The sequence below is a fragment of the Stenella coeruleoalba genome (genome assembly GCF_951394435.1).
Source record: "Stenella coeruleoalba genome assembly, chromosome: 3".
NCBI lineage: Eukaryota > Metazoa > Chordata > Mammalia > Artiodactyla > Delphinidae > Stenella > Stenella coeruleoalba.
This window is the reverse complement of record NC_137148.1, coordinates 167,277,624-167,305,261: the sequence shown is the minus strand read 5'-3', so window position 1 is coordinate 167,305,261 and position 27,638 is coordinate 167,277,624. Positions and strand designations below refer to the sequence as shown.

Genomic DNA, 27,638 nt, shown 5'->3' with positions numbered 1-27,638 from the left:
TTCGTTCCCTGGTCAGGGAACTAAGATCCCACATGCCTTGTGGCCAAAAAAATAAAACATAAAACAAAAACAATATTGTAACAAATTCAGTAAAGACTTTAAAAATGGTCCACATCAAAAAAATCTTTAAAAAAAATTATATGATCCAGCAATTCTGGGCATATATCTGGACAAAACTCTAATTCAAAAAGATACATCCACCCCTATGTTCATTGCAGCACTATTCACAATAAATGTCACTATTCACCTAAATGTCCATCAACAGATGAATGGATAAAGAAGATGTGGTACATATATACAATGGACTACTACTCAGTAGTAGTAAGTAAGAACAAAATAATGCCATTTGCAGCAACATGGATGCAACTAGAGATTATCATGCTAAGTGAAATAAATCAGAAAGAGAAAGACAAATACCATATGATATCACTTACATGTGGAAGCTAAAATATGACACAAATGAACCTATCAACGAAACAGAAACAGACTCACAGACATGACATAGAGAACAGACTTGTGGTCTACAAGAGGAGGGGGTTGGGGGAGGGATGGAGTGGGTAGCTGGGGTTAGCAGATGGAAGCTTTTATATATAGATTGGATGAACAACAAGGTCCTACTGTATAGCACAGAGAACTATATTCAATATCCTTTGATAAGCCATAAGGGAAAAGAATATATATAAAAAAAGAATGTATATAAATGTATAACTGAGTCACTTTGCTGTACAGCAGTAATTAACACAACATTGTAAATCAGCTATACTTCAATTTACAAAAATAGAGTACATGTACGCCAATCTACTACCATCACTATTCTCCCCAGAAAAGGCTCAACTTCCACCCTGATGGAAGGAACAGTTTCCCTGCCAGTCGGCCAGGGTGGCAGGAGCTACCTGCTGGCAGCAGTGTCCCCTCACTCTGGCCCACCCAAGCACAGCAGCACCCCCTAGGTCCACAAGCCTGGCTCAGGCCAGCGAGCTCGGGGTGCATGGAGGTGGGTATACCTCACAGGCAGGTATACCCTGGGCCACCCCTGGAACTGCACCCCTGAGGGACAGCCCACCACCCAGCTGAGACCCAAGGGCTGAGCCACAGAACACTGTTTCCACTCTTTATGCTAACGTGCTCCTCATATTTTTCCTGGTAGCATACTGAATACCTGAAACGATGACCTCAACTGGAAAAGTATCACAAAAATGATGGAATTCAGTAAGTTGGCTAAGTTAAAAAATATATATATAGGGCTTCTCTGGTGGTGCAGTGGTTGAGAGTCCGCCTGCCGATGCAGGGGATGCGGGTTCGTGCCCCGGTCCGGGAGGATCCCACGTGCCGCGGAGCGGCTGGGCCCGTGAGCCATGGCCGCTGAGCCTGCGCGTCCGGAGCCTGTGCTCCGCAACGGGAGAGGCCACAACAGTGAGACGCCCGCGTAACACACACACACACAAAATATATATATATATATATATATATATATATATATATATATATATATATATATATATATATATATAAATAGAAAATACAAAGTCAATAATCTTTCTGTAGGCAAAGGACCACTGTTTGGAAAATAACATCCTGCATACATTAGTAATAAAAGGATTAAATACCTAGGAATTGAGTTAAGAAACTTGTAATATCTGTATGAAGACTTTAAAACACAGACTGATGAGGTTTAAAATAAGGGCATTCCTTCTGCATAGTGAGAAGGAGGGACCAACTACCGATTATACATTAGCAACATGGGTGAATCTCAAAACCATTAGGCTGAGTGAAAGCAGCCAGAGAAGCCCACACTGCACCAACAGGAGAAAGTCATCCATGAAGATGGACGTGGACCAGAAGTTGCCTGGTGGCGGTGGCAAAGGGGGATACTGAACTGGGAAGGGACACAGGGGACTTCTGGGGTGATGGAAACATTCTATAGTCTGATAAGGATGTCGGTCCTCAGACTGATTCATTTACCGGAATAAACTGCTGCACACCCAGGACTTGTGCATTTCATATTAGACCTCAGTTTACAATGGGAATCCAGTGAGACACTCCTAGGTAGAACAACCTTCAAAGTGCAAAGCGCTTATAATCGATGCCACCATTTATTTGTAGCAAAGATAGACACACACACCTGCACTCGGGCACAGAAGGACTTTGGAAAGCCAAGGATTTGGTGTCTTGGTCAGGGGGCCTGGGAATGAAGACTTAGCATACTTTTCACTGTACTCACGATATACTTTTTCATGTGTTTTTAGCTTAAAAAAAAAACCAAAACAGAACATATAGCTAAAAAATAAAATCTGACAGGGGAACTTTACCATGTCGAGCTGTTGTGTTTACCATGTGCGTTCGTTACCTGTTGAAAAAATAAGTTGAGATGTCAATTTCCCGCCACATAAAAATGATTCATATGTTAAGACGTCATAGAAATAATGCAAGAAAACACTAGTTTGATTTAGGGGTAGGGAAGGCCTTTCTGAGTAGGCTCTAAAAAAATAGAAGAGCAGACAAATATAAATTTAATCCCTAAAAATAAAGTCTCTTTACAGCAAAGATAGGATGACTCAAGATGAAAGTAACACAAGCAGGGGACAGCCCCTAGCAAGGACGAAGGTTACAGCATGTGTCACCACGGAGATAAGGAACAAATTCCAGTGGCCACCAGACACTTGGGAGTGTTGAATCACTCCTAAAAGATGCTAACAAGGGAACTCCCTGGTGTTCCAGTGGTTAGGACCCCACGCGCTTTCACTGCCGAGGGCCAGGGTTCAAGTGCTTTCACTGCCGAGGGCCAGGGTTCAGTCCCTGACTGGGGAACTAATTCTGCAAGCCATGCATGTGGCCAAAAAAAAAGAAAAAATTGCTAACAAGACTCACTATTCCATTGACAAGGATCGAAGAGGCAAAAGCCAGGGTAGGGTAAAGTCCAGGTGGCACTGTTGGTGGGAGAAGCATTAAAACCTCTCCAGGGGGGTAGGTCAGCCACATGACCTGAAAGGGAAATATGAAAACATTTATACTCAGTGATCCAGGAAGCTCTCTACATATTTCCTTAAAGGATACAATGGAAGAGTCCATACAAGGATGTTCAGTGCAGTGTCGTTTACAAGAGAAGAGGGAACATCTTAATTACCATGAAGGAGCTTAAATTTTACATTTGAATTATCTCTAGTCCCTTGGTCTTTTTTTTTCAGATTGATAGATTGATTGATTTGGCTGCGTTGGGTCTTTGTTGCTGCACGTGGCTTTCTCTAGTTGCGGCGAGCGCAGGCTTCTCATTGCGGTGGCTTCTGTTGTTGCGGAGCATAGGCTCTAGGTGCATGGGCTTCAGTAGTTGTGGCACGAGGGCTCAGTAGTTGTGGCTTTCGGGCTCTAGAGCGCAGGCTCAGTAGTTGTGGCGCACGGGCTTAGTTGCTCTGCGTTATGTGGGATCTTCCCAGACCAGGGATCAAACCCGTGTCCCCTGCACTGGCAGGTGGATTCTTAACCACTGCGCCACCAGGGAAGTCCTAGTCCCTTAGTCTTATGATTAAGGCACCCGTGACTTACATGGACAGTTACAGTTGAGATGCCACCAAGTGCTTTCCTAAAAGCACACGTAGAGGTGGTGGGGCAGGTGTTACTTGACATTCTAACAGCGGCCCTTTGGGTTGTGTGTGCTGGTGACTCACATGTCTTTGTCTGCTTCTGCTTTGTCGTCATTTTATAGCAGGTCTTTTCCCAAAGACAAATCAAAGAAAAGGGTCGTTCATCTCAGAATTCAGTAGGACTGAGTCAGGGTGAAAGTATGGAAAGCCCACCTCCCAGATGCTTAAACAAATAAGGGCTCTGCCTGGGGGTGGCAGGCCAGGGCTACGAGTGACTCTTTTTGCTCCACCATCCATTGCATGGGGCTTCTGGCCTCACGGTCACAGGACAGTTGCTGCCTTGCCAGGCATCACAGCCCAGGGCTACAAGGCCACGGGGAGTCCAAGATTCTTCCTTTAAAGGGCGTTCTGGGAAACCGCACCAGCAAGTTCCACTTGCATCGTATTGGCCAGAACTGAGCCACCACCCCCACCCCAAACAGGCGTGGGACGTCTAACTTCGGACGAGGCCTCCGCGGGGTCACCTGCGACACTGAGGAGCCCACTCTCATCCAGCCTCAGCTGAGAGGCGGCCAGAAGTCCCTGGCAAATCAGGAGTCATCACCCAGGGTGATTTATAGGAGAGATTTATTTGAAGAAATATTACAACATATAAAAACTACATAAAGTCTTAATTTCCACTCATACAGTGGTAACTTTGATATAACGCATAATAAAAAACTTTTAAAATCCAGAACGGACAAAGTACTGCACAGTTTCATCACTAAGTCAAATTAGTCGATAAGCAAATCTCACAAAAGAGCTTCATGTCAGCCAAGGCCACAAACACCGTGTACAACACATCTGAACTGACAGATTGACATGTTAAAAATACAACAATATCAGTGCACGTTGGGGATCTCCGGTGCCAGAAACAAAGGCGATTGGAGGGCAGAACTAGTCCTTAGCAGTCTCCTCCTTGATTTTAACTGAAGAGATATAAAAGGGAGAGTATGTAATGTAATGTTACACGAAGCAATAGGCAAGCACATCAGGTACGTGGACCAGGAACTACGTTAATGCCCAGGCGTTGACACTAAAAGGACCACCTCATAAGAACCTGCAGCAGCTCTGCACCAGCATTCAGAGACTGAACACTGCTCAGGTGCTCCCTAAAGGTTTCCAGACCACCTGGGTTATGGGCTAGTGTCTGAGGCGGGCGCAGCCGACCCAGACTCACTTAGCAGGACAGAGCCAAGCACCCCGAAATCTGACCACTCGTCCACTGCGTGCCGGGCCCCGGTGCTCCGTGCTTACCCACACGCTCACTCATCTCAGAGCAACCCTGAGACGCAAGGCCACCAGGGAGGGTGGGTGACTCGCCCCAGTCTCAGAGCCTAAAGCCAAACCCCTGCTGTCCCCACCGCTCCCTACCATACCTGAGGTGCTCTCTCGCGCTCTGACCATCATACAGCGCTTGATCTCCAAGCCGATGGCTTTGGCCAGTGGCGGTGGCACAGCGTTACCCACCTGCAGGAGGGAAGGAGGGCGACATGTGGTTCGGCATGGCTGGAGTCAGCGCTAGCCTCCACTCGGACACGGGCACTGGGCCCCCCGTCTCAGGCTCACACAGGCCTCCAAAGCCCTTCCCTCAGGATGGCACTCAGACCCTCCACCCAGCCCACCCTCCCGCCCCAAACACCAGCAGGTCAAGCACCACTCGGAGAAGGGGGCCTTTAAAGGGCTTTAGAAAATCTTAGAATCTGGACATGGAAGCTACTATGTTTCACTACTAGCTGAGAGCTCTGCTCCCAGAGCACAGGATGGCCGAGAGGGGTGAGAGGGGTGAAATGGGAGGGTCTCGCTGTAACCCCCAGGCACTGCTGGCCTTTTCAGCCACATGCCTGCGCTCCTTGGAAATACATTTCATTAACAGCCAAACCGAACACTCTGAGAAACAGGAGGAATTATTGGTTCGTTTCAACCCTTAGCAACAGGGAGTTTTCACCACCGGGTATTTCGTCTGCTCTCTGCAATGCGCTGGAACTTTCCTTTGGGCGAAATGTGCCTCAGCTGTCCACGGCACCCGACACACTTGGCGACTCCGCCTGACCCGGGAGCGCCCTGGGTCCCGGGGACAGGGTCCCTCCTTCCTGACCACCCCCTCGTGGGAGTGCTGAGGCCAGTCAGCCCCCAGCTCTGGGGGCTCAGCGTCCCCTAGAAAGTGACTGCGAGTCAAGCTCCCCACCGACCCCCGACCCCCTGGTCTCCCTCCGGCCAGGGCTGCTTCGTGCGCGGTGCCGCTCGCCCCTCCTCAGCGGGGAGGAGACCCGGGCCGACTCCGCTCCACTGACCTGCCGGTGCTTGTCCAGGATGTTGCCGAACAGCCGGTAGGTGTCGGGGAAGCCCTGAGAGCGGGCGCACTCCCGCACACTCACGACGCGGTGCTGCTCTGGGTGGAGCACGCGGCCCTGGGGGCAAGAGGTGCGATGTGGGTGGGAAGGAGACGGGGCCACGGGAAGCCCACCCGGGGCCGGGGCGCAGAGGCAGGAGGCGGCGAGGAGGGCCGGCCCAGCCGCGAAGCCCGTGCCTCCGTCCCCGCCCAGGCCCAAGTGGCCCTCAGACCTACCTGCTTGCCCATGGGCTCGGGGTTGGTGACGGTCGTGCTGAAGAAGCCGTCCCACTCGAGCCGTCCGTAGAGGCCGGCCCAGTGGTTGTGCCTGTTCCCGGTGTGGGGCAGGCACCAGGGAATGAGGGTGTTGAACTGTCTGGCCGCAGGGTCACAGGCTTTGCCTGTTGGAAGAGAGGGCTGCGATGGGGCTGTGCTGACGGAACGGGATGATACAGCAGCCGACAGTCCCCGTTTGCCAGGCAGAGCTTCATCACGGACCCTGTCCTCAGCAGCCGTGCGCAGCAGGGACACCCAGGCTTGGCGAGTCTGCACCCCACCCAGGGCTGCTGGGTTCCTGCGCGGCAGCCCCGGCATCTCCTGCTGAGAAACCCTGAGCCCACCGCCCCGCTGCAGAGCCTAAGGGGGCTGGGGCTTCACACCAAACTTGAGGAAGCCACACCTGGAGGCCAGGGCACAAACCTTCCACGCAGGAGCAGACCCCGCGGAGAGCCCCGGCGCTGCTGCAGCCGTTCTTCTTGTCATGGTAGTTGTACCGCAGCTTCCTGGCCAAGGTGCCATCAGAGAGCCGCACCTCGATGTTCGGCAGGTCACGCCAGTCTGAGCCCGGGGCTAGAGGGATGTGCCGCATGCGAGCAGCCACCAACGCGCTCATGTCCTGGAAGAGCAGAGCAGGCCCAGCTGTCGCTGAGCTCAGGGAGCACCTGACCACATGCAGTGGGCTGGGCGCCACAGTACTGGGCACTGGGCATACCACGGTGACCAGGACCCCAAGGGGCTTGTATCCCACTGTGGGAGACAAGCAGTGACCCCAATCGACAACCTGGGGGTTACACACGTGCCATGAAGACACCAGAGCAGGGATGTGAACGACGGGGGAACGGGTGAAGGGACGGCTTCGGGCAAGCGCGGGGCTACTGAGGAGGTGACGTCGGAGCTGAGCCCTGCAGGACAGGAGGAGCCGGCGGCGGGGAGAGCTGGGGTTTGGTGCGTTTGGGAGATACCCAGAGAACAGCGGTGCTGAGAGACAAGACCAGTCATAGGAGACGATGGCCAGACACACCATTCTAGCCCGATTCTAGGCAGAGTATAAGCTCTGATTGACACTTTCCAGGACCATGTACTGGGGCGGGGGTGGGGTGCAAGGAGAAGCAGGAGGCAGTGAGATGTGAGGCTGGGGGCCGGCTGAGGTAGCGGATTTTGGGTTAGGGGCCAAGAGCAGAAGGAGCTGGAAGGGGGCCGAGACCAGACCCCGCTTCCCCCACAAGCCCTGGCTGGGCTCCAACCACAGAGCTGTTCCTGGGAGGCCGCTGGGAGGAGGCCCTGCTCTATGGAGGTGACGTTACCTTACAGATGTGGTCCCTGAGGATGGGCTGGTACTGCGAGCCCCGGAGCTGCCTCTGGAACCAGGACTGAGGCTCCCCGTTGTACGAGATCTCCTGCGCCGAAGCTCCGTTCCGAATCTCGGGAAGGTCGGACATCGTGTCCCGCACGGTGATGGTTCGGAACGGACCCGAGCTCAACCTGCAACAGAGCACAGACTGTGGCACCTCTGGGGACAGACACAGCTATCATGTGTGTGAGTCACAATTGCCATCCCCCGACTGCTGGCACCGTCTTCTCCAGAGAAGGCAACCCGGCTCGGGGTCAAAGGACCGCTCGGGGTCAAAGGGCCGCCCGAGGTCACAGGGGCAGCATTCTTCTCAGACCCCATCGGAAAAGGGGACAGGCTATAGCGTGGGCTCTGCCCGTGACTGCGGCCAGGCTTCTGGCCACTGCCCCGGACACAGGGCGCTCGGGGTCAGAACGAGAGCAGAGGTGGCAGAGCGCTCGCAGGGCAGGCCGGACGCGGCGCTGTCTGCCCTCGCTAACACTGTCTCCTCGGCTCGGGCCTCTTCACAGAGGTCCACCCGCACCAGGCCTCGCCGGGGAAGGCTCACAAGCGCCAGGACAGCGGGCTGGCCGGGGGTGCTCCTACCTGGTGATGTTGCTGACAAACTTCTTGTCGTCGACTACGACACTCAGCTGGCAGGCCCGGGGCGCAAACACGTGCAGCGGCTCCGGGAACAGAGGGAGCTGCTCTCCGGGGGCCGCGGCCAGGATGATGGCCCGCCTCCGCGTCTGGGCCACGCCGTACTGACCAGCCTGCGCGGGAGAGGGCCAGACACACACATGGTCAGTGGGCACCTCTGAGCAGCTGGGCGAAGGGCTGGGGTCCGCAGCACCTGACTTTCTGGGGCGTCTGGCTGGTGTGGAGCTCACCCAGAGAGCCCCTAGTTAACCCACGGGCTCATGCCTAACAGGAGGTGGGACCGGAGAAGAGGACGAAAGATCCCAGGAGGTGGTCGGTAGCCCCTGGAGAAGATGGGAGTGAACCCTGCTGGCGATCCCAGCCAGCTCTTTAAACAGCACATGAAGGAGCACTTGGGGAGAAGAGCGGCCAGAGGAGACACCAGGAGCCATGCCACCTGCCTGGCAGCCCACGGTCACAAGGGAAAGAACACGGCTGCCAACAAGGTTGGTCAGTGAGGCCGAGACACTACGGAAGCTGGATGGGAGGGGCCCGGCAGCCGCCTCCCCAGCCCTCGCCCGCGCTGCACGTCACCACACTGTGGCCCCTCTCAGATCTACTTTCCCTTTGAGACAGCTTGCCGCTGTCCAGGGACTGCTCAGCCCTTTCTCCGGCCACACACGTCTGCCCGCTCTGCCCCTGCCCGGGGGGCCCACCTGCAACACGCCGAAGGTGCACTGGTAGCCCATGCGGACCAGGCAGCGGAGCGTGAGCTTCAGGACCATGGAGCGCTTGAAGGAGACGAAGTTTCTGACATTCTCCAGGAGGAAGTACCTGGGCCGGTAGTAGTCGCAGTAGCTGTGGAGGCGGGAGAGACGAGAGAGGAGGAGACCTACTCTGCCAGAAGCCACTCCCAAATGCTTGACGTTTGTCAAGACGCACCTGCCAACTCTCAAGGTCTCTCCCTAGCGGAGGGGCAGCCGTGAACTTCCTGAAGGCAAAGACCGGCGTCTCACTCAGCACTCCGCCTTCAGCAGGTGCGAAGGCTAAAGCAGTTACTGCTCGGCCCTGGCACACCTGCGGCGCAGCCCCGGGACCAGCCGTCTAGTCACCCTGGGGCAGCACCGAACGCAGAGGGAATTCTAGCCTGTTTACCTGAGGAAGGAGACCACCAGGGAGTTCTTGAACTTAGAGTACGTTCGAGAGTTGAAGCGGTTCATGCCGCTAAAGCCTTGGCAAGGAGGCCCGCCACACAGCATCTCCACGTCTCCCTTCTGCGGCAGCTTCTGGCCGCGGGAGTTGGTCACCTCCCCGGCCATGACCAGCTTCAGCAGGACGTTGCAGTCCTCTGTGAACACCGTGGACCCGGAATTGTTCAGCCGGAACGCCTGGGCCGCGGGGTCCCACATCTCGATGGCCCACAGCGTTTCCGAGATGCCTGGGGGACACAAGGACAAAGATGAGCTGCGAACCCTGTAGCATATGAGACTCTTTAGTCAGAACTGTGACCAGAGCCAGGAAGGTCTTCCAGGCAGAACACGCCCGGTCCGGTTTTTGCAGCTGTGCGGAGAGAAACCCAGAGCCTACCTGCTTGGTGGAACCCTTCCGACAAACCCCCACAGCCAGAAAACACATCCAGGGTCCGCAGCTTCGGCAGCTTGATTTCCGTCTCCTGCTCGCTCGGCTCAGAGCTTTGCGACTTTGTCCTGCTTTTCCCTGCGGGAGACAGGCCCCAAGTCAGATCAGGGCCCTAGCGTGCTCTCTTCAAACACCCTGGTGATTCAGAGACGGCCTCGTTTTGAGTTGACGGCAGCAGAGCGAGGTAACGTCAGAGGCTGCTCTTTTATACTGACTGATTCACGAGAATCGAGTTATGGGAGACGGACTTGAAAAGAAGCCCGTGGAGTAACGACATACCTTTTCCCTTCCCTTTCCCTTTATTTCCAGGGCTACGGGCATGGTTTGGAGGATCTTCAAAGCTTTTGCTCTTGGCATTATAGGCCTGAGAAGGAAAGAACCACAACAGTCTGGAAGAGAAACACCAGTCCCCTCTCTAACAAATACGATTTAAGTTAATTTGATAAGATCTACTTAATTTCTCCCTAAACATGGCCATAAGCAAAAAGTGCTTTGAGTTTTATTACATTAGAGATGAGAGGAAAATTCTACTAACACACACATTTTATATGGCCGAAATTCTTGCTATTTCAAGTACCTGGACTACTCATTCTAAAAACAGGCAAGTGTTACAGTTAGACTGTACACACTGGAACCTGGGGGAAACATGGGTTATCTTAGAACGATACATGCCTATCACAGAAAAGCCATGCTCAAACAATTTAAGAGTGATTAGCTTAATCAACAAACTGCTGGCTCTACTCTCAATAACCAGGCACAGGCTCGGCTGTATGGCCCCGGCCTGGACACGGAACCCTGGCTGAAGGCACTGGGGGCAGGGCTGCATCTCCCAGGGCTAGAGGAACTTTCCCCTAACTCACAGGCACTGGCCAGGCCAGCAGAGGCCACTTAACAGTCTTCAAAAATTGCTATTGCCTTAGGACACTCAAATGTGACATTCTGTTTTGTTTTAAGCCCAAAGTGTCAAATTCCAGAACAACTTGAATGTCACAGATTTGTACTCTGGATAAACTGCTTTCTCGGGGGCTGTGTCTGACCCCAAGGCCCTCCCTCCAGTAAGCCCAGGGCCCCACCTCAAGGAAGTAGAAGCGGTCGGGGCCACCAGCGGAGAAGTCCTGGAGGCACTCAGGCAGGTCCTCCCCGTACTCCACGGTGCAGCGGCCCTGCACGGCCTTGAAGTCCACCACAGCCTCCTCGTCGCTCCAATAAAGCAGGTTGATGTCTGCGTGGTAACTCGCCGGGGTGGACTTGTGCGTGTTCTCCGGCCTGCGAGTGCCAGGGTCTTTGTTAGTTCTTTTGCCTCGAGCTGACAGGCAATTAAACGGCACATTCCTGACAATGCTCAGATGATCGGTGGGTAAAGACCATTCCCCATCCCCAGCAAGTCACCTTGATTACTGACCCCCTTAGTTGGCACTAACCACAGACTAAGTGGGGTTCCTTGCCATGAACTCAACTAATGGTTTGCTTGCTCTTTATGCCCCCAGTGTAGCCCAAAAAAACTTGTCCTGTGTTAAGACCAGTTGCTGGTCTCCTGTTAGAAAGCATGTCTAGAGCTGCCTTCATTCGCCTATAACAGCCAGATTCCTTGTTCTTTCTCATTACTCAACTGATTATTGCAAAGACCTCAAAAACTCTTCCACGTACATTAGCTAAGACATGGAGCAACTTTAGACCTATCTGTATGGATTAGTTTCAGGTTATCTCCTAACCATTATTAGGATCCCAGAAAAAGACTGAGTGAAGCCAAGACATTGGACAGAGAGAAACCCCAGAGCAGGGAAGAGAAGAACAGGGGGATGGGGAATGGGGAGGGGGGCGGAACACGGACAGTGTTCAGAGACAGGACACGCGGACAGAACTCAGGGTTCTGAGGGCGCCTCAGGCAAAGCCCAGGACATTCCACGCCTATCTTTGTCACACTCTGGACTTCTGCTCACAGATTTCTTTGGACAAAGCTGTGCAGCTTTAAGAGAGAAAGCGAGGGCTGTGATATGTAGCTGTAGTCATCCTCGGTACCCTCCAGGTAATCAGAAACACTTGGAAGAACAGATACCTCCACCCAACTCTTAGACCACCACTGTGTGTGTGCGGTTACCACCCCGCCTCAGGCAGAGCCCCCCGAAGGGCAAAGGCTTCACCGACCTGTAAAACTTGTTGACTCTGATCTTGATATCCGTCTCGTTGGGCCTGCCGTTGCTCTTCTTGCTGCAGAAGATCTCTTTGATGCGGCCAATACGGTACGGCTCAGGGGCATCTAGGTTGCTGCCTTTGATGTAGTCAGAGTATTTCCGGTAGTGTTCTGGATACAGAGCTTCATCCACAGGCTCCTTCCGTGGGCGTTTCACAGGACTGGACAGCTTAATGCTGCAGAGAGGCAACTGTTATGAGTGACTGAACATGAAGCCTTAAAAAGCAGTCTCAGCATGACTGATCAGTGACGATAACCACTTAAATTCAAACACTTTAAACTAATGCAGCTACGTACCCTTAGACCAGATTTAGAGACTAAATCTCACCCACACTTTAAAATGGGTACTCTCCATCTGTGCTCTGGGGATAGTTGCTAAGGCTGTTCAGGTTCTCCCCGCTCCCAGCCTCAGGGCAGGCGTGTGGCTCGTTCAGCTCTACAGGTGTGCGCAGCAGGGACGCACAAGCACTTGGAGCGGGAGCTCTGAGCGCCAGGAGAGCCTCCAGCGTGCTTCCCCTCGCCTCTGACTGCCGACTCCTGAGAAGGCAGGGCTCCGTCAGCCCAGGGCCCTGAGTGACACAACAGTCCGAGTCCCCTGAACCACAATGGCCACACAGTACAGGCAAGAAGTAAACTTCTGTGATTTTAGAGTTGTTACCACGGCATAGCCTACACTCTGACTGAGGCATCGACCCAGAGGCAATGCGGGAGAGGCATGGGGAGAAGACTCGTGGTCTGGGCAAGCCGAATTTGGCCTGACCGCGTACTGGCTAACTCAGGCCAGCAAATGAGATGCCAGGCTGCCAAGACCGCAGGGCTGCAAACTCTGAAGACTGCAGCTCAGGGAGGCAGCTGCTGTGCTTTCCCATCAGACCCCCTGAAGTCTGACGGGCTCCAGAGGTGTCTCTGAACACCTGTGCTCTCACTTCAGCTGTGCCAGGAGCATCTGGTAGACAGCACTACAGGGAGTCCTCCCCTTCGAGGCCAAAAACTGGAGCTAAAGGGCGTGATGCACACTCACTGTGCGGGCCTGGAAGGACCGATGTTTTGTAATGTACGGTGACTGAATGGAGGTTGGGGACTGGGCTCCAATTAGGACTCGAGGAAAATGGAATTGCAAGTCGGGAAACTGAGCTGACTAAGCTCAGAAAATGGTGGTTGTAAATCCAACCACGCACTAGTTCTTAGAACGAACAAGGAATGGATCAAGTGTGGACAATATCTGTGGCTTTGATTTTTCCCTGAAGAGCGTCAATCCTCTGATGTGGAAGTCTTTTTTTTAAATTTTATTTATTTTTGGCTGTGTTGGGTCTTCGTTGCTGTGTGGGCTTTCTCTAGTTGTGGCGAGCGGGGGCTACTCTTCGCTGCGGTGCGCGGGCTTCTCATTGTGGTGGCTTCTCTTGTTGCGGAGCACAGGCTCAGTAGTTGTGGCGTGCGGGCTTGGTTGCTCCGCGGCATGTGGGATCTTCCCGGACCAGGGATCAAACCCGTGTCCCCTATATTGGCAGGTGGATTCTTAATCAGTGCGCCACCAGGGAAGTCCCGCAAGTCTTTTGGTGCAATTCCCATTTACCAACAAGCAACTCACAGTCAGCCTTTACTTTAGGCCAGGCGCTGTGCTAATAAGCAACTTTCTTTTAACTCACTTATTCCTTAGGGGCCTGGCAGGCAAGGCACTCCTCTCCCCACTTGATAGATGGGAACTGGGAGGGGCTCTCTGCCATGACCAGCTGGGCAGGAACCCACCACTGACCCTAAAGCTCTCCCTTAGCCAGCGGGCTCTCTGTCTGACTTCTTTCACAGAATTATAGTCGCTCTGCACTGGAAGGCTGGATAACGTCTGCTCACCGCAGATGACACTGTGACAGCTCGGCAGCAGCAGGTACTGGGCTGCGGGGTGGGGGACATTGTGGAGCCAGCTCTGTACTGACCCAGAGCTCCTGGCCCTGACTGCAGCCAGGGGCACTCACTTGAAGGTGAAGGCCTCGGGGGGGAGGTACACGCCATCGCCCACTCGATACTGGATGCCGTTCTTGGTGGCTAAGCTGTAGAGGACCCGGCCATCCAGGTCCTCGAGCTGCTCCATGACCCTGGGAATTTCCTTCTGCCTCATTTCAGCCAGACGTGCACAGCTTGCACAGAACCTGAAGGAGTGAAGGACAGAAACCAAAGGCCCTTAAGTGACTGGTAGTGACTACAAGCAGCTGCCACTGGCTTAATCCAGACTCTGGTGACCAAGAGGAAGGATTTACAGATGTTAGGAGGAACTGGCTTTCCTGCACTTTTATGTTCACACTTTGAAAGCACTTATTTGGGACCAAAGCCCAGAGATACACACAATAGGAAAATGACAAGCCAACCCCACTTTTGAGTAGTCGATCCTAAGACATTAACAAACAGTCTAGAATATGGTCAAGAATCCACCACGAGCGATAATGCAGACAGTGGTAAAGACAGGAACTCAAAACGTCAGAGGAGGTTCACGCTATTACCTCTAAAGGCTGAAGAGGTATTTGGTAAAATGCAACATTATTTCTGATTAATAAACCCTTAAAAGGAGAATTAGAGATTGCCTTAAAAACAGATCAAGCCAAAAGGCAGCTCCAGGTTGACTGGAGAAACACCAGAGGCATCGCAGCGAGCCCTCCTAGCCTCAGCCCTGTCAGCCTTACTGTCACACACCACTCGCTCTGGAGGTGCCGGCTGCCACTTTTAGTTAAAACAAGTGAGGTACCAAGGTTAGAAAGGAAGACGTGGGGCACTGAACACTTTATAAGAAGCAAAAGCTTCCCTAAAAGCATTCCCCCACCAGTTCCAATAAAATGGAATCAAAGATCTCACTTACGAGAAAAGACACAAGATCTGTGGTACAGACACTGAGGAACCCAGAAAGACACATCCTGTCCCTGGATGGGACAGCTTCTCCCCACCAGGCTGTCCACACACTTACAGCCACTGCAACCCAGTCAGGCTGCTCTTTGGTTGGTGAGGAAGACGATCAGAAGACGTGGGGAAAGCAAACCCAGCAGAGAGAAGCACGGGAAAAGCTCGAGGGCTTCATGCAGACGCATGGCGTCCACGAGCACCACCAGAGCGGCCCAGGAGCGCAGTCGCGGCACTCACTTGTACTTGTTGTCCTCCACTGGCTGAGTTTTTGGAGGGGACTCAAATCTTGCATAGTCTTGGTCATACCAAAGCTGGTAGAAATAGGTCTTTCCGTCACCCTCCGACATCAGGGCCTCAGGGTCCACGCCTCCCTAGGGACAAGACTGCCGTCAGCCATGATGACCCCACGCATTGAGGAGGGGCACACGAGGGGCGCCAGGCACTCACCTCCAAGGCCCAGTTTTCCGACGGGGCTTTATAGACGACCTGCACTTTGCTGTGAATGTATGAAAGCTGCATGTCCTCACATTCGTCTACCAGGAACAGCTCCAGGGGGTCCGACGTGGCCCCGAGGACTGTGTCCGTCCCAGCACAGAACCAGTGGGCATGAAACATCTGCCCGTTGCTGCTGTCCTCCCACAGCGCCGTGACCCTGGAGCCGGAAGAGGGGGCGGGAAGGAAGTTCTAACTTGACCGGCAGATCTGGACCGAGTCTCCTTGGGGGACATGTATTTTTTGGTTTTAGTATAGGGCAAAGAGCTGCTGCTATTCTTACAAAATAGGAACCTCCTACTTACTCAACAGAAAGTGTGGGCTGAAGTCAAGCAGAGGGAAGGACACAAACCTTGCTAAATACAGTGGTTTTGAAGAATCATCTGGAATAACAGAAACACAGTCCCCCACTTCCAGGGTTTCCGAGTCGATGCATACCTTCTTATAGTAACTCTTCTTCCCATCGGTCTGAAAACAAGAGCTTAATTTCAGGTGAGGATGGGTTTGAAGGTCCGTGCTAGGCTTGACCTGCGAGTTCCTGTTACTTTATAGGAAATTATCACTCATAACAATTTCTCCAAGAAGCCGTGAGCTCTACCAGCCTGGCTACTATAGAGAACACCCAACTTCTTTGGCTGGAAGCCTGCAGCAAAGGCCGCTCACATCCCTCTATCACCACCTCTGCCCTCTTGTGTCAGCAGCAAATGGGATTCTAGCATTCAATTGTAATAGCACCGTACCCCACTCCTCACACCTCCCTTAGCCACACGGACCTCCTTCTTTCTCTCCCACAAGGAAAGCTGGTCCCACCTCAGGGCCTGTGCTCTGGTTCCTCCCCAGACCTTCATGCGCTGGCTACTCTCCAACCTTTTGGTTTCAGCTCAGATGTTGCCCCACCAAGAAGCCTCCGTGGCCCCAGCACCCTTCCTGCCCCCTGCCCTCCTGACAGTACATGTGTCACAGGCAGGGGCTTAGTTATGCCTAGGCCTAGAGCAGCATCCAGCAGGGTAGGCCTCACGCTTGTTGAGGAAACTGACCATCTTTGCCTTATGGACATCGAGAGAACAACACTGAGATGACATTCACTCTCCAGCTTTGGTAAAGGATTTGACCCTTAGACAGGCAGGTAACCACAGAACCCCCGGGAGACGGTCTGCTAGTGCCCCCAAACACCTACTCCTAGGCCAGAGAGGACTGTGAAGGCTCTCTTCAAAACAAGCTTGGAAGGGGAACCAGCCTGACACCCCAAGAACTGTATCAAATGCCCATTTTGGGGACTTCCCTGGTGGCGTGGTGGTTAAGAATCCTCCTGCCAACGCAAGGGACATGGGTTCGAGCGCTGGTCCAGGAAGATCCCACATGCCGTGGAGCAACTAGGCCCGTGCACCACGACTACTGAGTCTGTGCTCTAGAGCCCGAGAGCCACGACTACTGAGCCTGCGTGCCACAACTACTGGAGCCCATGCGCCTATAGCCCGTGCTCCGCAACAAAGAGAAGCCACCACAATGAGAAGCCTGTGTACCACAACGAAGAGTAGCCCCCCCTCGCCGCAACTAGACAAAGCCCACGCACAGAAATGAAGACCCAACGCAGCCAAAAATAAATAAATTAAATAAATAAATATATATAGTTTTAAAAAGCCCATTTTGGAGTGTGAGGAAAACTGAGTCCTTGGGTGTACAAGCAAAAAAATGCATTTCAGGTGCTTGACCACAGGCCTCGGCCTCTCAGTCAGCTCTGCTCCGCTAACAGGACAAATGGGCAGGGACAAACGGGCAGGTTTCTCAGCTGCAGGGCTCAGGCTGCTTAAGACGTCTGGCAGCGAGATACGAGACAACCGGCTTCTCAGAAGGGCAGCGCTAAAATGACTGAGAGCCTGCTCCTGGATTACCTTGACAGCTTCTCCAACCCAAAAGATCCGATCCTTGTTCTGCTTCTTTTTCTTCCCCTGATGCATCTTTTTGGGTGATGGCATCTCTGGAATATTGTCATCCACTTCTTCATCATCATCTGCCTCCTTCATGGCCATGTTGGGACACCTACAAAGTCAGTTATTATAAGCAAGGTCCTCTTTAAAAGTAAAACCACTGGTTAGGACTCTGTGCTCTCACTGCTGGGGCCCGGGTTCAATCCCTGGTCGGGGAACTAAGATCCCACAAGCCTCTCGGTGCAGGCAATAAAAAAAGAAAAAAAAGTAAAACCAACTGAAGGTGTTTTACTTAGAAATCGGGGACAGGCCTGGTGACAGTGCTAGACAAAGGGACCCTGCCTGCCCTGTACCTGTCAACCCAGCTGTCCCACACAAAGCCTATTTGCCATCAGCTGGCATTTTCCTCCATTTCAAGAACAAGCGTTGGCCAAACCTACCTCCTCTTTTGGCAAGCCTGTTTGCTCCTTCCGCTGCCACCAAATTTAACCATATCCTTACAGGCTTTACACTTTCCACACTCAGGCTGTTGACAAATCTAAAACACATTGAAAAAGTAATCAAACAGTCATTATTAATAGCTGGTAACCAGTTTTTGGTGAATTTAAAAACTGTAAATTTAACCTCATTAGAAGGGAAGTAAGAGTTAGGAACAAGATACGAGGTTTGCATAGGTTAAGCCTGACACATGGTGCTGGGACAGGTGTGGGGAAACGAGAACACGCACTGCTCAAAGGATAATTTGGTAACCCCACTCTGGAGAACACTGTTCTAGATCAAAGTTAACTACATGACCTACACCCCAGCAATTCTGCTTCTAAGTAGAGAAGAGTCACAGGAAGCCTCGTTAGAATATCAAGTTGTCCATCCCTGAGGGATAAGCTGGAAGAGTCACAATGAAATATTATGGAAAAGTTAAAGTGTTAACTAGTGTGACCTCCAAACAGCTCCCGCGGACATACTGAAGGTCACGTGTCAGACACAGATTAGTCACGGAATTGGGGGCACCACGGTAAGGAGTGTTCCAGCTCACTTCTACTCCTGGCTTCTGGACGTCTTTGAATATGTCATGTTAACGCTGTCTCTGGGAGATATCTGACTCACCTACCGGGGTACTGTGAGAATTCAACTAAAAATATGCATGAATACAATTTGAAAAAGAAACAAACACACATAACAGCTGTGAAAGATTCCAGTTTACGTATACTTTCCTTAAAATTTTTTTTAAAGCTTGGATACATATGCACTAGATGAAATAAAGTAAAACCACAACAAGAACGGCGAGGACATGCAAATCCCTATTTAAGGGCAGCCCCTGAAGACAAAGGAGACACTCTGAAGTCAGTGGCCAGTGTGAATGCAGGGCAGTTCTGAAGGCAGCTGCTGTATTTTTGTGTTTAAGTTTTCATCCAAATTAAGTCAGATACCAAAATACTGGGTTGGCCAAAAAGTTCGTTCGGGTTTTTCCGAAAGATTGGATAGAAAAACCCAAATGAACTTTATGGCCTACCCAACAGACCCGATCCCTGGGTCAGAGAATTAGGGGGATTAATTCCTCTAGAGTGAAGTAAATATATATTAAAAAATTCAGTAAGAGAGGTCTTTTCAGGCCTCAAAGCTAAGCTGGACAAAGTCCCCACTTTCCCAGGGAACTGATGCCATGAGACAAGGCAGGCTCCTGGGTGGATGTCCCTACTTGGAGGAAGCAGCGCCTCTGTGGGGTAGTCACTCCCTCTGCCCTTACACCAGGGCCTGAGGACACAATGGGACACAGCCAGAGCAAAGGCACCCAGAAGGCCAGGCTCCTCTGCAACAACAGTGGCGCTGACAGCAAAGTGCCCGAGCATGCCTCTTTTGACAGCTGTCCCAGAAGACATGCAAGTCCCCCCAGATCACTAACTCTTTCTTCTAGCTTCTGTTTTAGGGGTCACATTTGAGGAGTGAGCATCTCAAGCCAGAAAGAGAAAGAAGTGAGTTCCTCAGAGATTACAAGGGGAGCAGGCAAGGTTACCTCACAGACGCCACACCGCCGGCGTTTAAAGGCGTTCTCCTTGTCTTCTTTGTCATCCTTTTCAATTTGCTCCGCAAAGAAAGTGTCAAAGATCTGGTAGACCAGCTTCGTAGTGGTGGCTTTGGTGGGGCCTCTGTCCTTCTCCTTGGCAGGATGCCGGATGGTCTGCCGCCTTTCAGCTCGCCTGGGAGAGAGTTTCCATGGTGTTAGCGGGCTGGGAAGAGCGCACAGGATGCTCTGCCTTCTGTCTCACGTCTTCAGTCTCATTCCTGCTGCATCCTTACCTTTTTCCCAAGGTGACCCCGGCCAACTTGATCAGGTCTCTCATGCAGGGGGTCAGGAAGATGGGCTGCTCGTCACTGTCCCCAGCCCGATCATAACTCTCTACTTGTTCCACCACAAACTGGGCGTGTCGAAGGAGAGAATCCTCTGTGAATCGATTCAGGTTGAGCATAGAAGGAGGAACAGTGGTCTTTTAGGGAAAAAAAAAAAAAAAAAATCAGAGGTTTCCCTTAGGCTTAAGCGAAACTAATCTAAATCAAACAAACAATTTCTGCTGACTCTGAACATGTTTTCTAGCACATCTCATATAAATAGGTGTGAATCCCATATTGTGAATAACCTAAACCTCTTACCTCGATCTTATTGATCAGGTCTTCGTATGTTGAGTCAGGGTTGTTCTGCAGGAACTCAACTACTATCTTACTTATGTAGATCTTCTCTTGCATCACACTGAACAGAGGTGCATACTCTGGGCTGGGATCCATCAAAATGTATTCGGCAAATGCTGCAGTGAATGGATGTTTAAGAGAGCAGTTTGAACCTGATGGCAGCTACAGTGGCCAAAGGGCAGGGACGAGGCTATGAGGCTTACAGAACAGGCTAAGAGTCATTCTGTACCCAAATGTCAAAAAACATGAAGTACAGTCCAGAGTTAGCTCATTCGGAAGGGGCCTGTCTGAGCCAGCCAGAGGACAGAGACTGGCCAAGTGGCTTTCCTTTGGCTCGATTCTGGTTTTTGGAATTCAGTTTGGGTTTCAGCTGCAAGAACATGACCTGCTTTTACACCAGAGGGTCAGTTCCAGGGCCAGTTGTAGCTAATATAAGAGGCCATTCCAGGGACTTCCCTGGTGGTGCAGTGGTTAAGAATCCGCCTTACAATGGAGGGGATGCGGGTTCCATCCCTGGTCAGGGAACGAAGATCCCACACGGCACAGAGCAACTAAGCCCACATGCCACAACTACTGAGCTCACGCGCCTCAACTAGAGCCCACATGCCGCAAACTACAGAGTCCACGCGCTCTGGAACCCACGCCACAACTACAGTGCCCACGTGCCCTGGAGCCCGCATGCCACAACTGAAGAAGAAAAAACCCGCACACCACAGCTAGATAGAAACCCGCGCATCACAACGAAGAGCCCGCATGCCTCAGCAAAGACCCGATGCAGCCAAAAATAAATAAAATAAGTAAATGATAAATCTTAAAAAAAAAAAAAAAGAGCCCATTCCATTCAAACCTGACATGCTTTCCACATGGTCACATGAGCCTGACACTTCCCAGAGCCTGACACTTCCCAGAGCCCAACCAAACCCTATGAAAGACAGGAGCGAAGGCCCCTTTCAGCTCCCAGAAAGGTCCACGATTGGTCACATACTTACAGGTGCTAAAGCCAAGGAGAGCCTTTTCACCTCCATCAAAGCCAGCAATCCACCATTCATTTATTGGACCAAGATTTTTGCCATTAACACCACCTAAAAGGGGGGAAAAAGTTTCCTGAAAGCAAAGTAGACTAGGAATATGCCTCTCAAAAACTGAGGAGGGTTAAGTGGCACTGAGTGCCCACCTGAGCCGACACCTCTTATCAGCCAAGCCGGGCAGTCCTTACTGGAGCCATCAGAGAGTCTGCTCGTAGCTGCTCACAGCCCAGTCTCAAGCCCTAACTTTAAGAGGCAATAGTTCCAGTTGAATATTGCTCTCATCTCAAAGTTTTGTTTGTAAACTGTCCCAAACAACCTGGAACGTGCCACGTACCTTCGGGAGACGGGTCATCCTCATATATTGGCTTTGCTGAACCAGAAAAGAGGAGCTCGACATCCTTCTCAATGAGGCCGGTGTCGATCGGGCACAGGTGACCTCGTTTACAGTACACGCTAGACAGGCGACAGAGTGGATTTACCAGCTAACCAAAGGCAGGCTGAAGTACAGAGTCAAGCTCAGACACGAGGTGGACTACGTGCAGTCCCTAGGCTCAGCTGTCTCCTTGGCTGCCAGAACACTGGCTCGGTACAGTGTTCTTTCACCCAGACAGCTTCTACCCGATTCGCCCACCTGGGTATCAAGAGTATAAGTGTCTGAAGAGGCAACGTGGAGAGATCAGCGAGACTGATAGTGGGATGGCGGGAAACCTCACAAGGGCACCACCTGCTACACCCTCCCTCGGTGAGTTGCTAGTGGAGAAACAATGGCTTCTCAAACACATCCTACCCAGAGCTGTACAACCATCCCCTCTAGCTCCAAAATGTTCTTGTTGCTGAAAATGAAACCTCACACCCACTGAGCTGTCACTCCCTATCCCCTCCCCACCCCTGGCAACTACTAACCTGCTTTGTTCCTGTGGATTTACTGCTTCATAGCATTTCATATATGGTTAATTTTGTGCTATGTGACTTTCGCCTCATTAAAAAAAATTAAAATGAGGCACATTATACAACAGCATAAAAGGTGAGGTGCATCAAGGACATCGGAAGGAGGGACTCCCACCTCCCTCTGGGGGTTCAGCCTCCAGTTTAAGGGCATCCACTGCCTAGAGATGCTCCTTGACATTTGAGAGGATGTGCATCATTAAGCAGGATGCCAAACTTGAGAAAATCATGGGGTTGGGGTGGGTTCTGCTTATGAACCTGCTCACGCTGGCCTCGAGGCCAGAGGTGCCGTGCTACCCCTCAGAGTCCAAGCGGGTCCCGTGGAATCCGTGCAGGTCTGAGAGCACCACCACGCTCCCACCACCTAGGCCCTTGGAAGCCAAAATTCCGCATCTTGGACTCTCACACAATTAAAAAAAATTAAAACATGACCACTTTGAGTGGAGTTCCCCTACCAAGCACGGTAGGTAGACACGGGTCACAGCCTTGCCATCAGGACCTGAAGATGTGGGAAAGATGGACCAAGGGAGGGCAGGACACGGCGGACGCACAGAAGAGGAGGATCCAGCGCCCAGCCTGACGGGCTGTCCACATGCTCCCTCAGTAGAGGGGACATCAGGGAGAAGTGCCAAGTCCCAGGCAGGGGCAGGACCCACTGGTTCACAGGAAGGGCTTGTTTCCACCTGCCACTTTCAGCCCAAGTACCAGAGGTAAACAGAGTTCCTAATTACCCAGGTGGTCTGGCTCCAATGGCCTGATGCTACAAAGGCATGTCATTCCTACGAAGTGTGTTTTTACTGCCCCCTTCCCAACCTGCTATTCTTGAGGAGTGGCCAGGAGACCCCAAGCCCTGACACTCCCGACTACAGCAGCCCCGGCCCCTGGTTCTCCTGAACCTCTGACCCAGGAATGCCACAGGGAAGCAGGAGGCCATGAATGTCAGCAATGCCAACAGCACGTTTCAGCTGTGCTGTCAGGCAGAGGTTGAGCCAGGGGATCGCTGGTAGATGGGCAGCACCCCACTACAGATCAGGATCCTGATCGTGGAGCGTGGGAGACACCACCAACCACAGCGAGTGTACGGAGTACTGCAGGAGAAACATACTGGGGTTTCCCTGGGCCCAGAGCCCCCCAACCCACTGTGGGGCAGGAGTGTCGGAAAGGCTGCCCAGAAATGATTCCACCTGAGGCTACAACAGGCGGCCCGCCCACCCCTACTATTCTCTGGTCCAGGGAGCGGAAAAGCACGTGCCAAGGCCTGAAAGGAGACATGGGCTGGTCCTGGAGCCAAGCCATTTCCCACAAGAAGCAAAGTGAAGCACCTCCAGTGAGGGGGACAGAACGGAACCAAGGGGGCTGGAGAGCACGGGGACTCTGCTCACTCACAGGCTTGCTTGAGCCCTTCCAAAGGTACAGTCCAGACGTCACGGACCTCTACGCCGAAGAGCCCGGCATCACTGACACGGCCTGCAAAGCCCTGCAGGATCCAGGCCCCTCCCGGGCCCCTGTTCCCCTACCACTCACCCCCAGTCCCTCTACTCCCCCCACACAGCCTCTCGCCTAGCCTTCCCCAGCCGATGTGCCCACCTCCCAGCCTCCACGTGCTGTTCCCTTCTCCTGGATGTCTTTCCCTCACTAGCCCCTCGGCTTGTTCTTAAGCCACCGAGTCTTTGCTCCAGTCCCTTCCTCTCCATTCTAAACAACTTTCCCCCACCCACTCTCTGCTCCCCATGCTTTTCACATCTGTCACAGTGTCACTACCTGACAGGCCTAACTTTTGTTCTGCCTCCACGAGACCAGGGAGCTGAGGTGCTGCATCTGTAAGACCTCGTTCAGGACCTAGCACATAGCTGGCCCTCACCTGAATGAGCTCCAGGATGCTCACCTGCTCAAGACCTAACAGGTAGAGCTGTAACCACCCGCCCACCCACCCCACCACCACCAGCAAACGTCCACCAGACGTCTACCAGCTTGCTGGCCCTTATCTCATGTCAGCAGCTTAAGAAATGTTGCAGGTTAGGTATTAAAAACTTCACTAGGATATTAAGAACTTAGGTGTCTTTAGGAAAATGCCCCGTTACGATAAAGCAGAGGCGTATCAGTTACCTGAAGCAGGTCAGTTTGTGTTGGGGAAAATCCTCGTAACTCTCAAAGCCAGATTCATTGGCATCAAAGATGGACAGTCTCTCATTTGTCAACAACTGTATCTCTTCCACCTGAGAGACATTGACCATTAACTAGACACAAGAGACAGGAAACTATCAATATAAGGCTGAAAACACAGCTGGAACTTACTGCATCAGGGAGATGCTGTTCATATCTTAGCTCGGGGTCATCCAGGTACTGTCCGCACTCAATGCACTTCAGAGGATCGGTCTGTGGAGGCACGAACACAAACAGCGCTCAGAGAGCCAGCCCCAAGCAATCGCATTAGTGGTGCACAACTGGTTTTACTCCCAGATATACGTTTACCTTGGAGGACACTACTGCCATTTTGGTTCGAGCCATTTTCTTCTCAGTTCTGTGTACCAAGCAGAAGGTTTTTTTAGTCATTTCACAACATATCAGAATCTGCCATCAAAGTTACACCTGATCCACCAGACACAGATGAGCACCAGACGCCGCATAAGGGGCAAGGTGCGAGGCCGTAAGCATCTTTACCACGCGGAGGGGAGCTGCCTCACACGGCAGGATTGGAACGTCTCGGTCCTGTGCTCACACTCCATCACGTACAAAGCTAAGGCTACTCCAGAATTCACTAAAAGCCCCTTTACTTGCTTTCTAGGACAACCATTTTAATATTATGATCTGCTTTGTATAAAGACAAAAATACGTTCTTACGGTTCTTTGCATGTAGTTCTGCGTCTCTTCTCCTCCTAAACGGAGAAAACAAAAGAGTGGTGGGTAAAAAAGTATTTTCCATCTGGATAATGCTTCAGTTAAGAATTTAATGTACAAGGTTATCACAAAACGTACATGGTTATCACAAAAGTCAGAGGCAGGAAGGCAGTCAGAGAACCACTGAGACCCAAGCCATCTCCAGTGTCTAGTCTTATACACAAAATTCCTTTTTTTAAAAAAATAAATTTATTGATTTTCTTTTATTTATTTTTGGCTGTGTTGGGTCTTTGTTGCTGCGTGCGGGTTTTTCTCTAGTTGCAGCGAGCGGGAGCCACTCTTCGTTGCGGTGCGTGGGCTTCTCGTTGCGGTGGCTTCTCTCGTTGCGGAGCACGGGCTCTAGGCACACAGTAGTTGTGGCATGTGGGCTCAGTAGTTGTGGCTTGTGGGCTCTAGAGCGCAGGGTCAGTAGTTGTGGCGCATAGGCTTAATTGCTCCATGGCATGTGGGATCTTCCCGGACCAGGGCTCGAACCTGTGTCCCCTGCATTTACAGGCAGATTCTTAACCACTGCGCTACCAGGGAAGCCCCTAAACAAAATTCTTATAACCAGACTTCCTTAAAAGACTCATAAGATCACTTTAAAAAAACAAACAAAAAAACCCAGCTTTACTGTATAAGTGGTACCTCAGAGTAAGTATATAATTGAAGAGGGGTACTATGGACTGAGTTGTATCCCTGGCCCCCCACCCAATTCCTACATTGAAGTCCTAACACCAAATGTGACTTGTATTTGGAGATGAGGCTTTTAAGGAAGTGACTATGGTTAAATGAGGTCACAAGGGTGTGGACCTAATCCAATAGGACTGGGGACCTCATTAAGAGGAAGGGACACCAGAGCTCTCTTTCTCCCTACGTGCTTGCACAGGGAGAGGCCATGTAAGGAACCAGCAAGAAGACAGCCGTCCACAAGGCAGGAAGAAAGACTTCTCCAGAAATTAACCCTGCTGGCACTTTGAACTTTTAGTTCCAGTCTCCAGAACTGTAAGAAAATAAATGTCTATTGGTTAAGTCACCCAGACTGTCATATTTTGTTATGACGGCCCCTGCTAACTAATATAAGAGAAAATTTATTTCTAGAATTATTTTGGGTAAATGAAGGAATGGTAGAACACAACTATCACAATCTGTAACTCCCAGTGAAATAATGGATTTAAGCAATGACTGTTAAAAACATTAGGTGAAAAGCTGAGGGGAACTTTATAATGGATGGATCAGGCAGATGGCACCTGAGCTCAGTGATCAATCCTAACACCTTCAAAAGATAACCATGCCTTATGGTATGATGTAACAGGAAGTACACAGCATCACCTCAGAAGTACTCTGGGAAACAAGAGACCTGCCTCTGGTCAAGCCTCTGGACCTAACTACCGGTCTGCAGGCGGACAGGGCTGGAGGGATATGTCAAGCCTGAGAACCCACAGACGCTACAGGTAAGCTGGCTAGTTCCACCAAGTGCAAGAAAGAGGACAGGGTGAAACTGCAGATGACACACTGAGGACAAACAGGAACCAAGTGTATTATATAGGCTGTGTTGGGGTCCTGAATCCAACTGTAAAACACACAAGGGAGACCATCAGGGAAATCTGAACGGAGATTAGGTTTTTATATTATTGTGCTATGATAATGGTATAGCGGTGATTTTCTTTAAATAAATTTATTTATTTTTTAAATTTTTGGCTAAGTTGGGTCTTTGTTACTGCGCACGGGCTTTTCTCTAGCTGCACAGAGTCGGGGCTGCTCTTCGTTGTGGTGCACAGGCTTCTCATTGCAGTGGCTTCTCTTGTTGCAGAGCACGGGCTCTACGCGTGCAGGCTTCATTAGTTGTGGCACGCGGGCTCAGTAGTTGTGGCTCACGGGCTCTAGAGCGCAGGCTCAGTAGTTGTGGCACACGGGCTTAGCTGCTCCGCGGCCTGTGGGTTCTTCTCGGACCAGGGCTCGAACCCGTGTCCCCTGCATTGGCAGGGGGATTCTTAACCACTGTGCCACCAGGGAAGCCCAGTGGTAATGTTTAAGAAGAGACTCCTCTCCTTTTAGAAGCACTTCTGTAGATATTTCAGCAATACATCTGGGATCTGTTTATCTTCAGAGCGAGGGAGGGTAAGGAGAACGAGTAAGGCTTGGGTAAAACATGCCTAATCATGGGTTGATAACTGTTGAAGGCTGATGACAATGTGAGGGTTTGCTACCCTTTTGTGCCTACCTTGGGGTATGTTTGAATGTTTCCATAAGAAAAATTGTTTAAAAAACACTTTAATATATTCCAGCCAATGGGATATTATGAAACACAGTAGAATTGAAAAAACTAGGCCTTACCTTTTCATCCTCATCTTTCTCATCAGAAACTTGTGGTTTTACTCCTTCAGGTTCTTTTTCTTCTGGTCTCCGTTTGCTAGCTCTATTGGATAAACAAATAAGTCAGATGTTAGCTTAAAAAAAAAAAAAAAACTATATTGCCAATTCACATAAAAATGACAAACTAATGCCTTCCTACAGAAAAGCAAACTATTCCCAATAGATCTGGTGAACAGATACTTTCTTCCCATCCAAAAAAGAAAGTCCCCTTGTCACAGTAGCTCCAAAGGTGTGTCACTAACTCGTGATCCTGAAAGGAAGCCTTCAGAAGCCCCATGTGACCCTCAGACGTGGGGCCTGATGAGAGGTGCCGGAAACTAAGAGACACGTGACAGTGCAGTGACAGGAGCACTACCCACGTGGCAGAGGGTATCAGGTAAGATGGGGCCCAGAGTTTG

The 27,638-nt window shown here is 51.3% G+C and overlaps 1 protein-coding gene across 5 annotated transcripts in view; it reads right to left on the bottom strand.

Moving 5' to 3' along the window:
• Positions 1–4,201: 4,201 nt before the first annotated feature.
• The window catches only part of DNMT1 (DNA methyltransferase 1), a 42,362-nt gene continuing 18,925 nt past the window's right edge, over positions 4,202–27,638 (bottom strand). For 3 of the 5 annotated variants that reach the window (XM_079915495.1, XM_079915493.1, XM_079915494.1), the window contains exons 12-40: positions 27,202–27,283; positions 24,829–24,863; positions 24,460–24,508; positions 24,283–24,363; positions 24,094–24,203; positions 21,377–21,495; positions 21,004–21,096; positions 19,979–20,130; positions 19,628–19,815; positions 19,344–19,527; positions 17,773–17,870; positions 17,297–17,444; positions 15,757–15,872; positions 15,360–15,564; positions 15,150–15,283; positions 13,997–14,170; positions 11,981–12,202; positions 10,909–11,101; positions 10,115–10,199; positions 9,785–9,913; positions 9,353–9,635; positions 8,914–9,055; positions 8,165–8,331; positions 7,533–7,710; positions 6,649–6,844; positions 6,187–6,350; positions 5,912–6,028; positions 4,997–5,087; positions 4,202–4,546 (exon numbers count right to left, since the gene is read on the bottom strand). In XM_079915495.1, the coding sequence (XP_079771621.1) occupies positions 4,515–4,546; positions 4,997–5,087; positions 5,912–6,028; positions 6,187–6,350; positions 6,649–6,844; positions 7,533–7,710; positions 8,165–8,331; positions 8,914–9,055; positions 9,353–9,635; positions 9,785–9,913; positions 10,115–10,199; positions 10,909–11,101; positions 11,981–12,202; positions 13,997–14,170; positions 15,150–15,283; positions 15,360–15,564; positions 15,757–15,872; positions 17,297–17,444; positions 17,773–17,870; positions 19,344–19,527; positions 19,628–19,815; positions 19,979–20,130; positions 21,004–21,096; positions 21,377–21,495; positions 24,094–24,203; positions 24,283–24,363; positions 24,460–24,508; positions 24,829–24,863; positions 27,202–27,283 (3,967 nt within the window). In that variant the 3' untranslated portion in view covers positions 4,202–4,514. Of the gene's footprint in view, positions 4,547–4,991; positions 5,088–5,911; positions 6,029–6,186; positions 6,351–6,648; positions 6,845–7,532; positions 7,711–8,164; positions 8,332–8,913; positions 9,056–9,352; positions 9,636–9,784; positions 9,914–10,114; positions 10,200–10,908; positions 11,102–11,980; positions 12,203–13,996; positions 14,171–15,149; positions 15,284–15,359; positions 15,565–15,756; positions 15,873–17,296; positions 17,445–17,772; positions 17,871–19,343; positions 19,528–19,627; positions 19,816–19,978; positions 20,131–21,003; positions 21,097–21,376; positions 21,496–24,093; positions 24,204–24,282; positions 24,364–24,459; positions 24,509–24,828; positions 24,864–27,201; positions 27,284–27,638 lie in introns of all 5 variants that reach the window. The other 2 variants (XM_079915496.1, XM_079915497.1) reach the window with 1 other exon arrangement.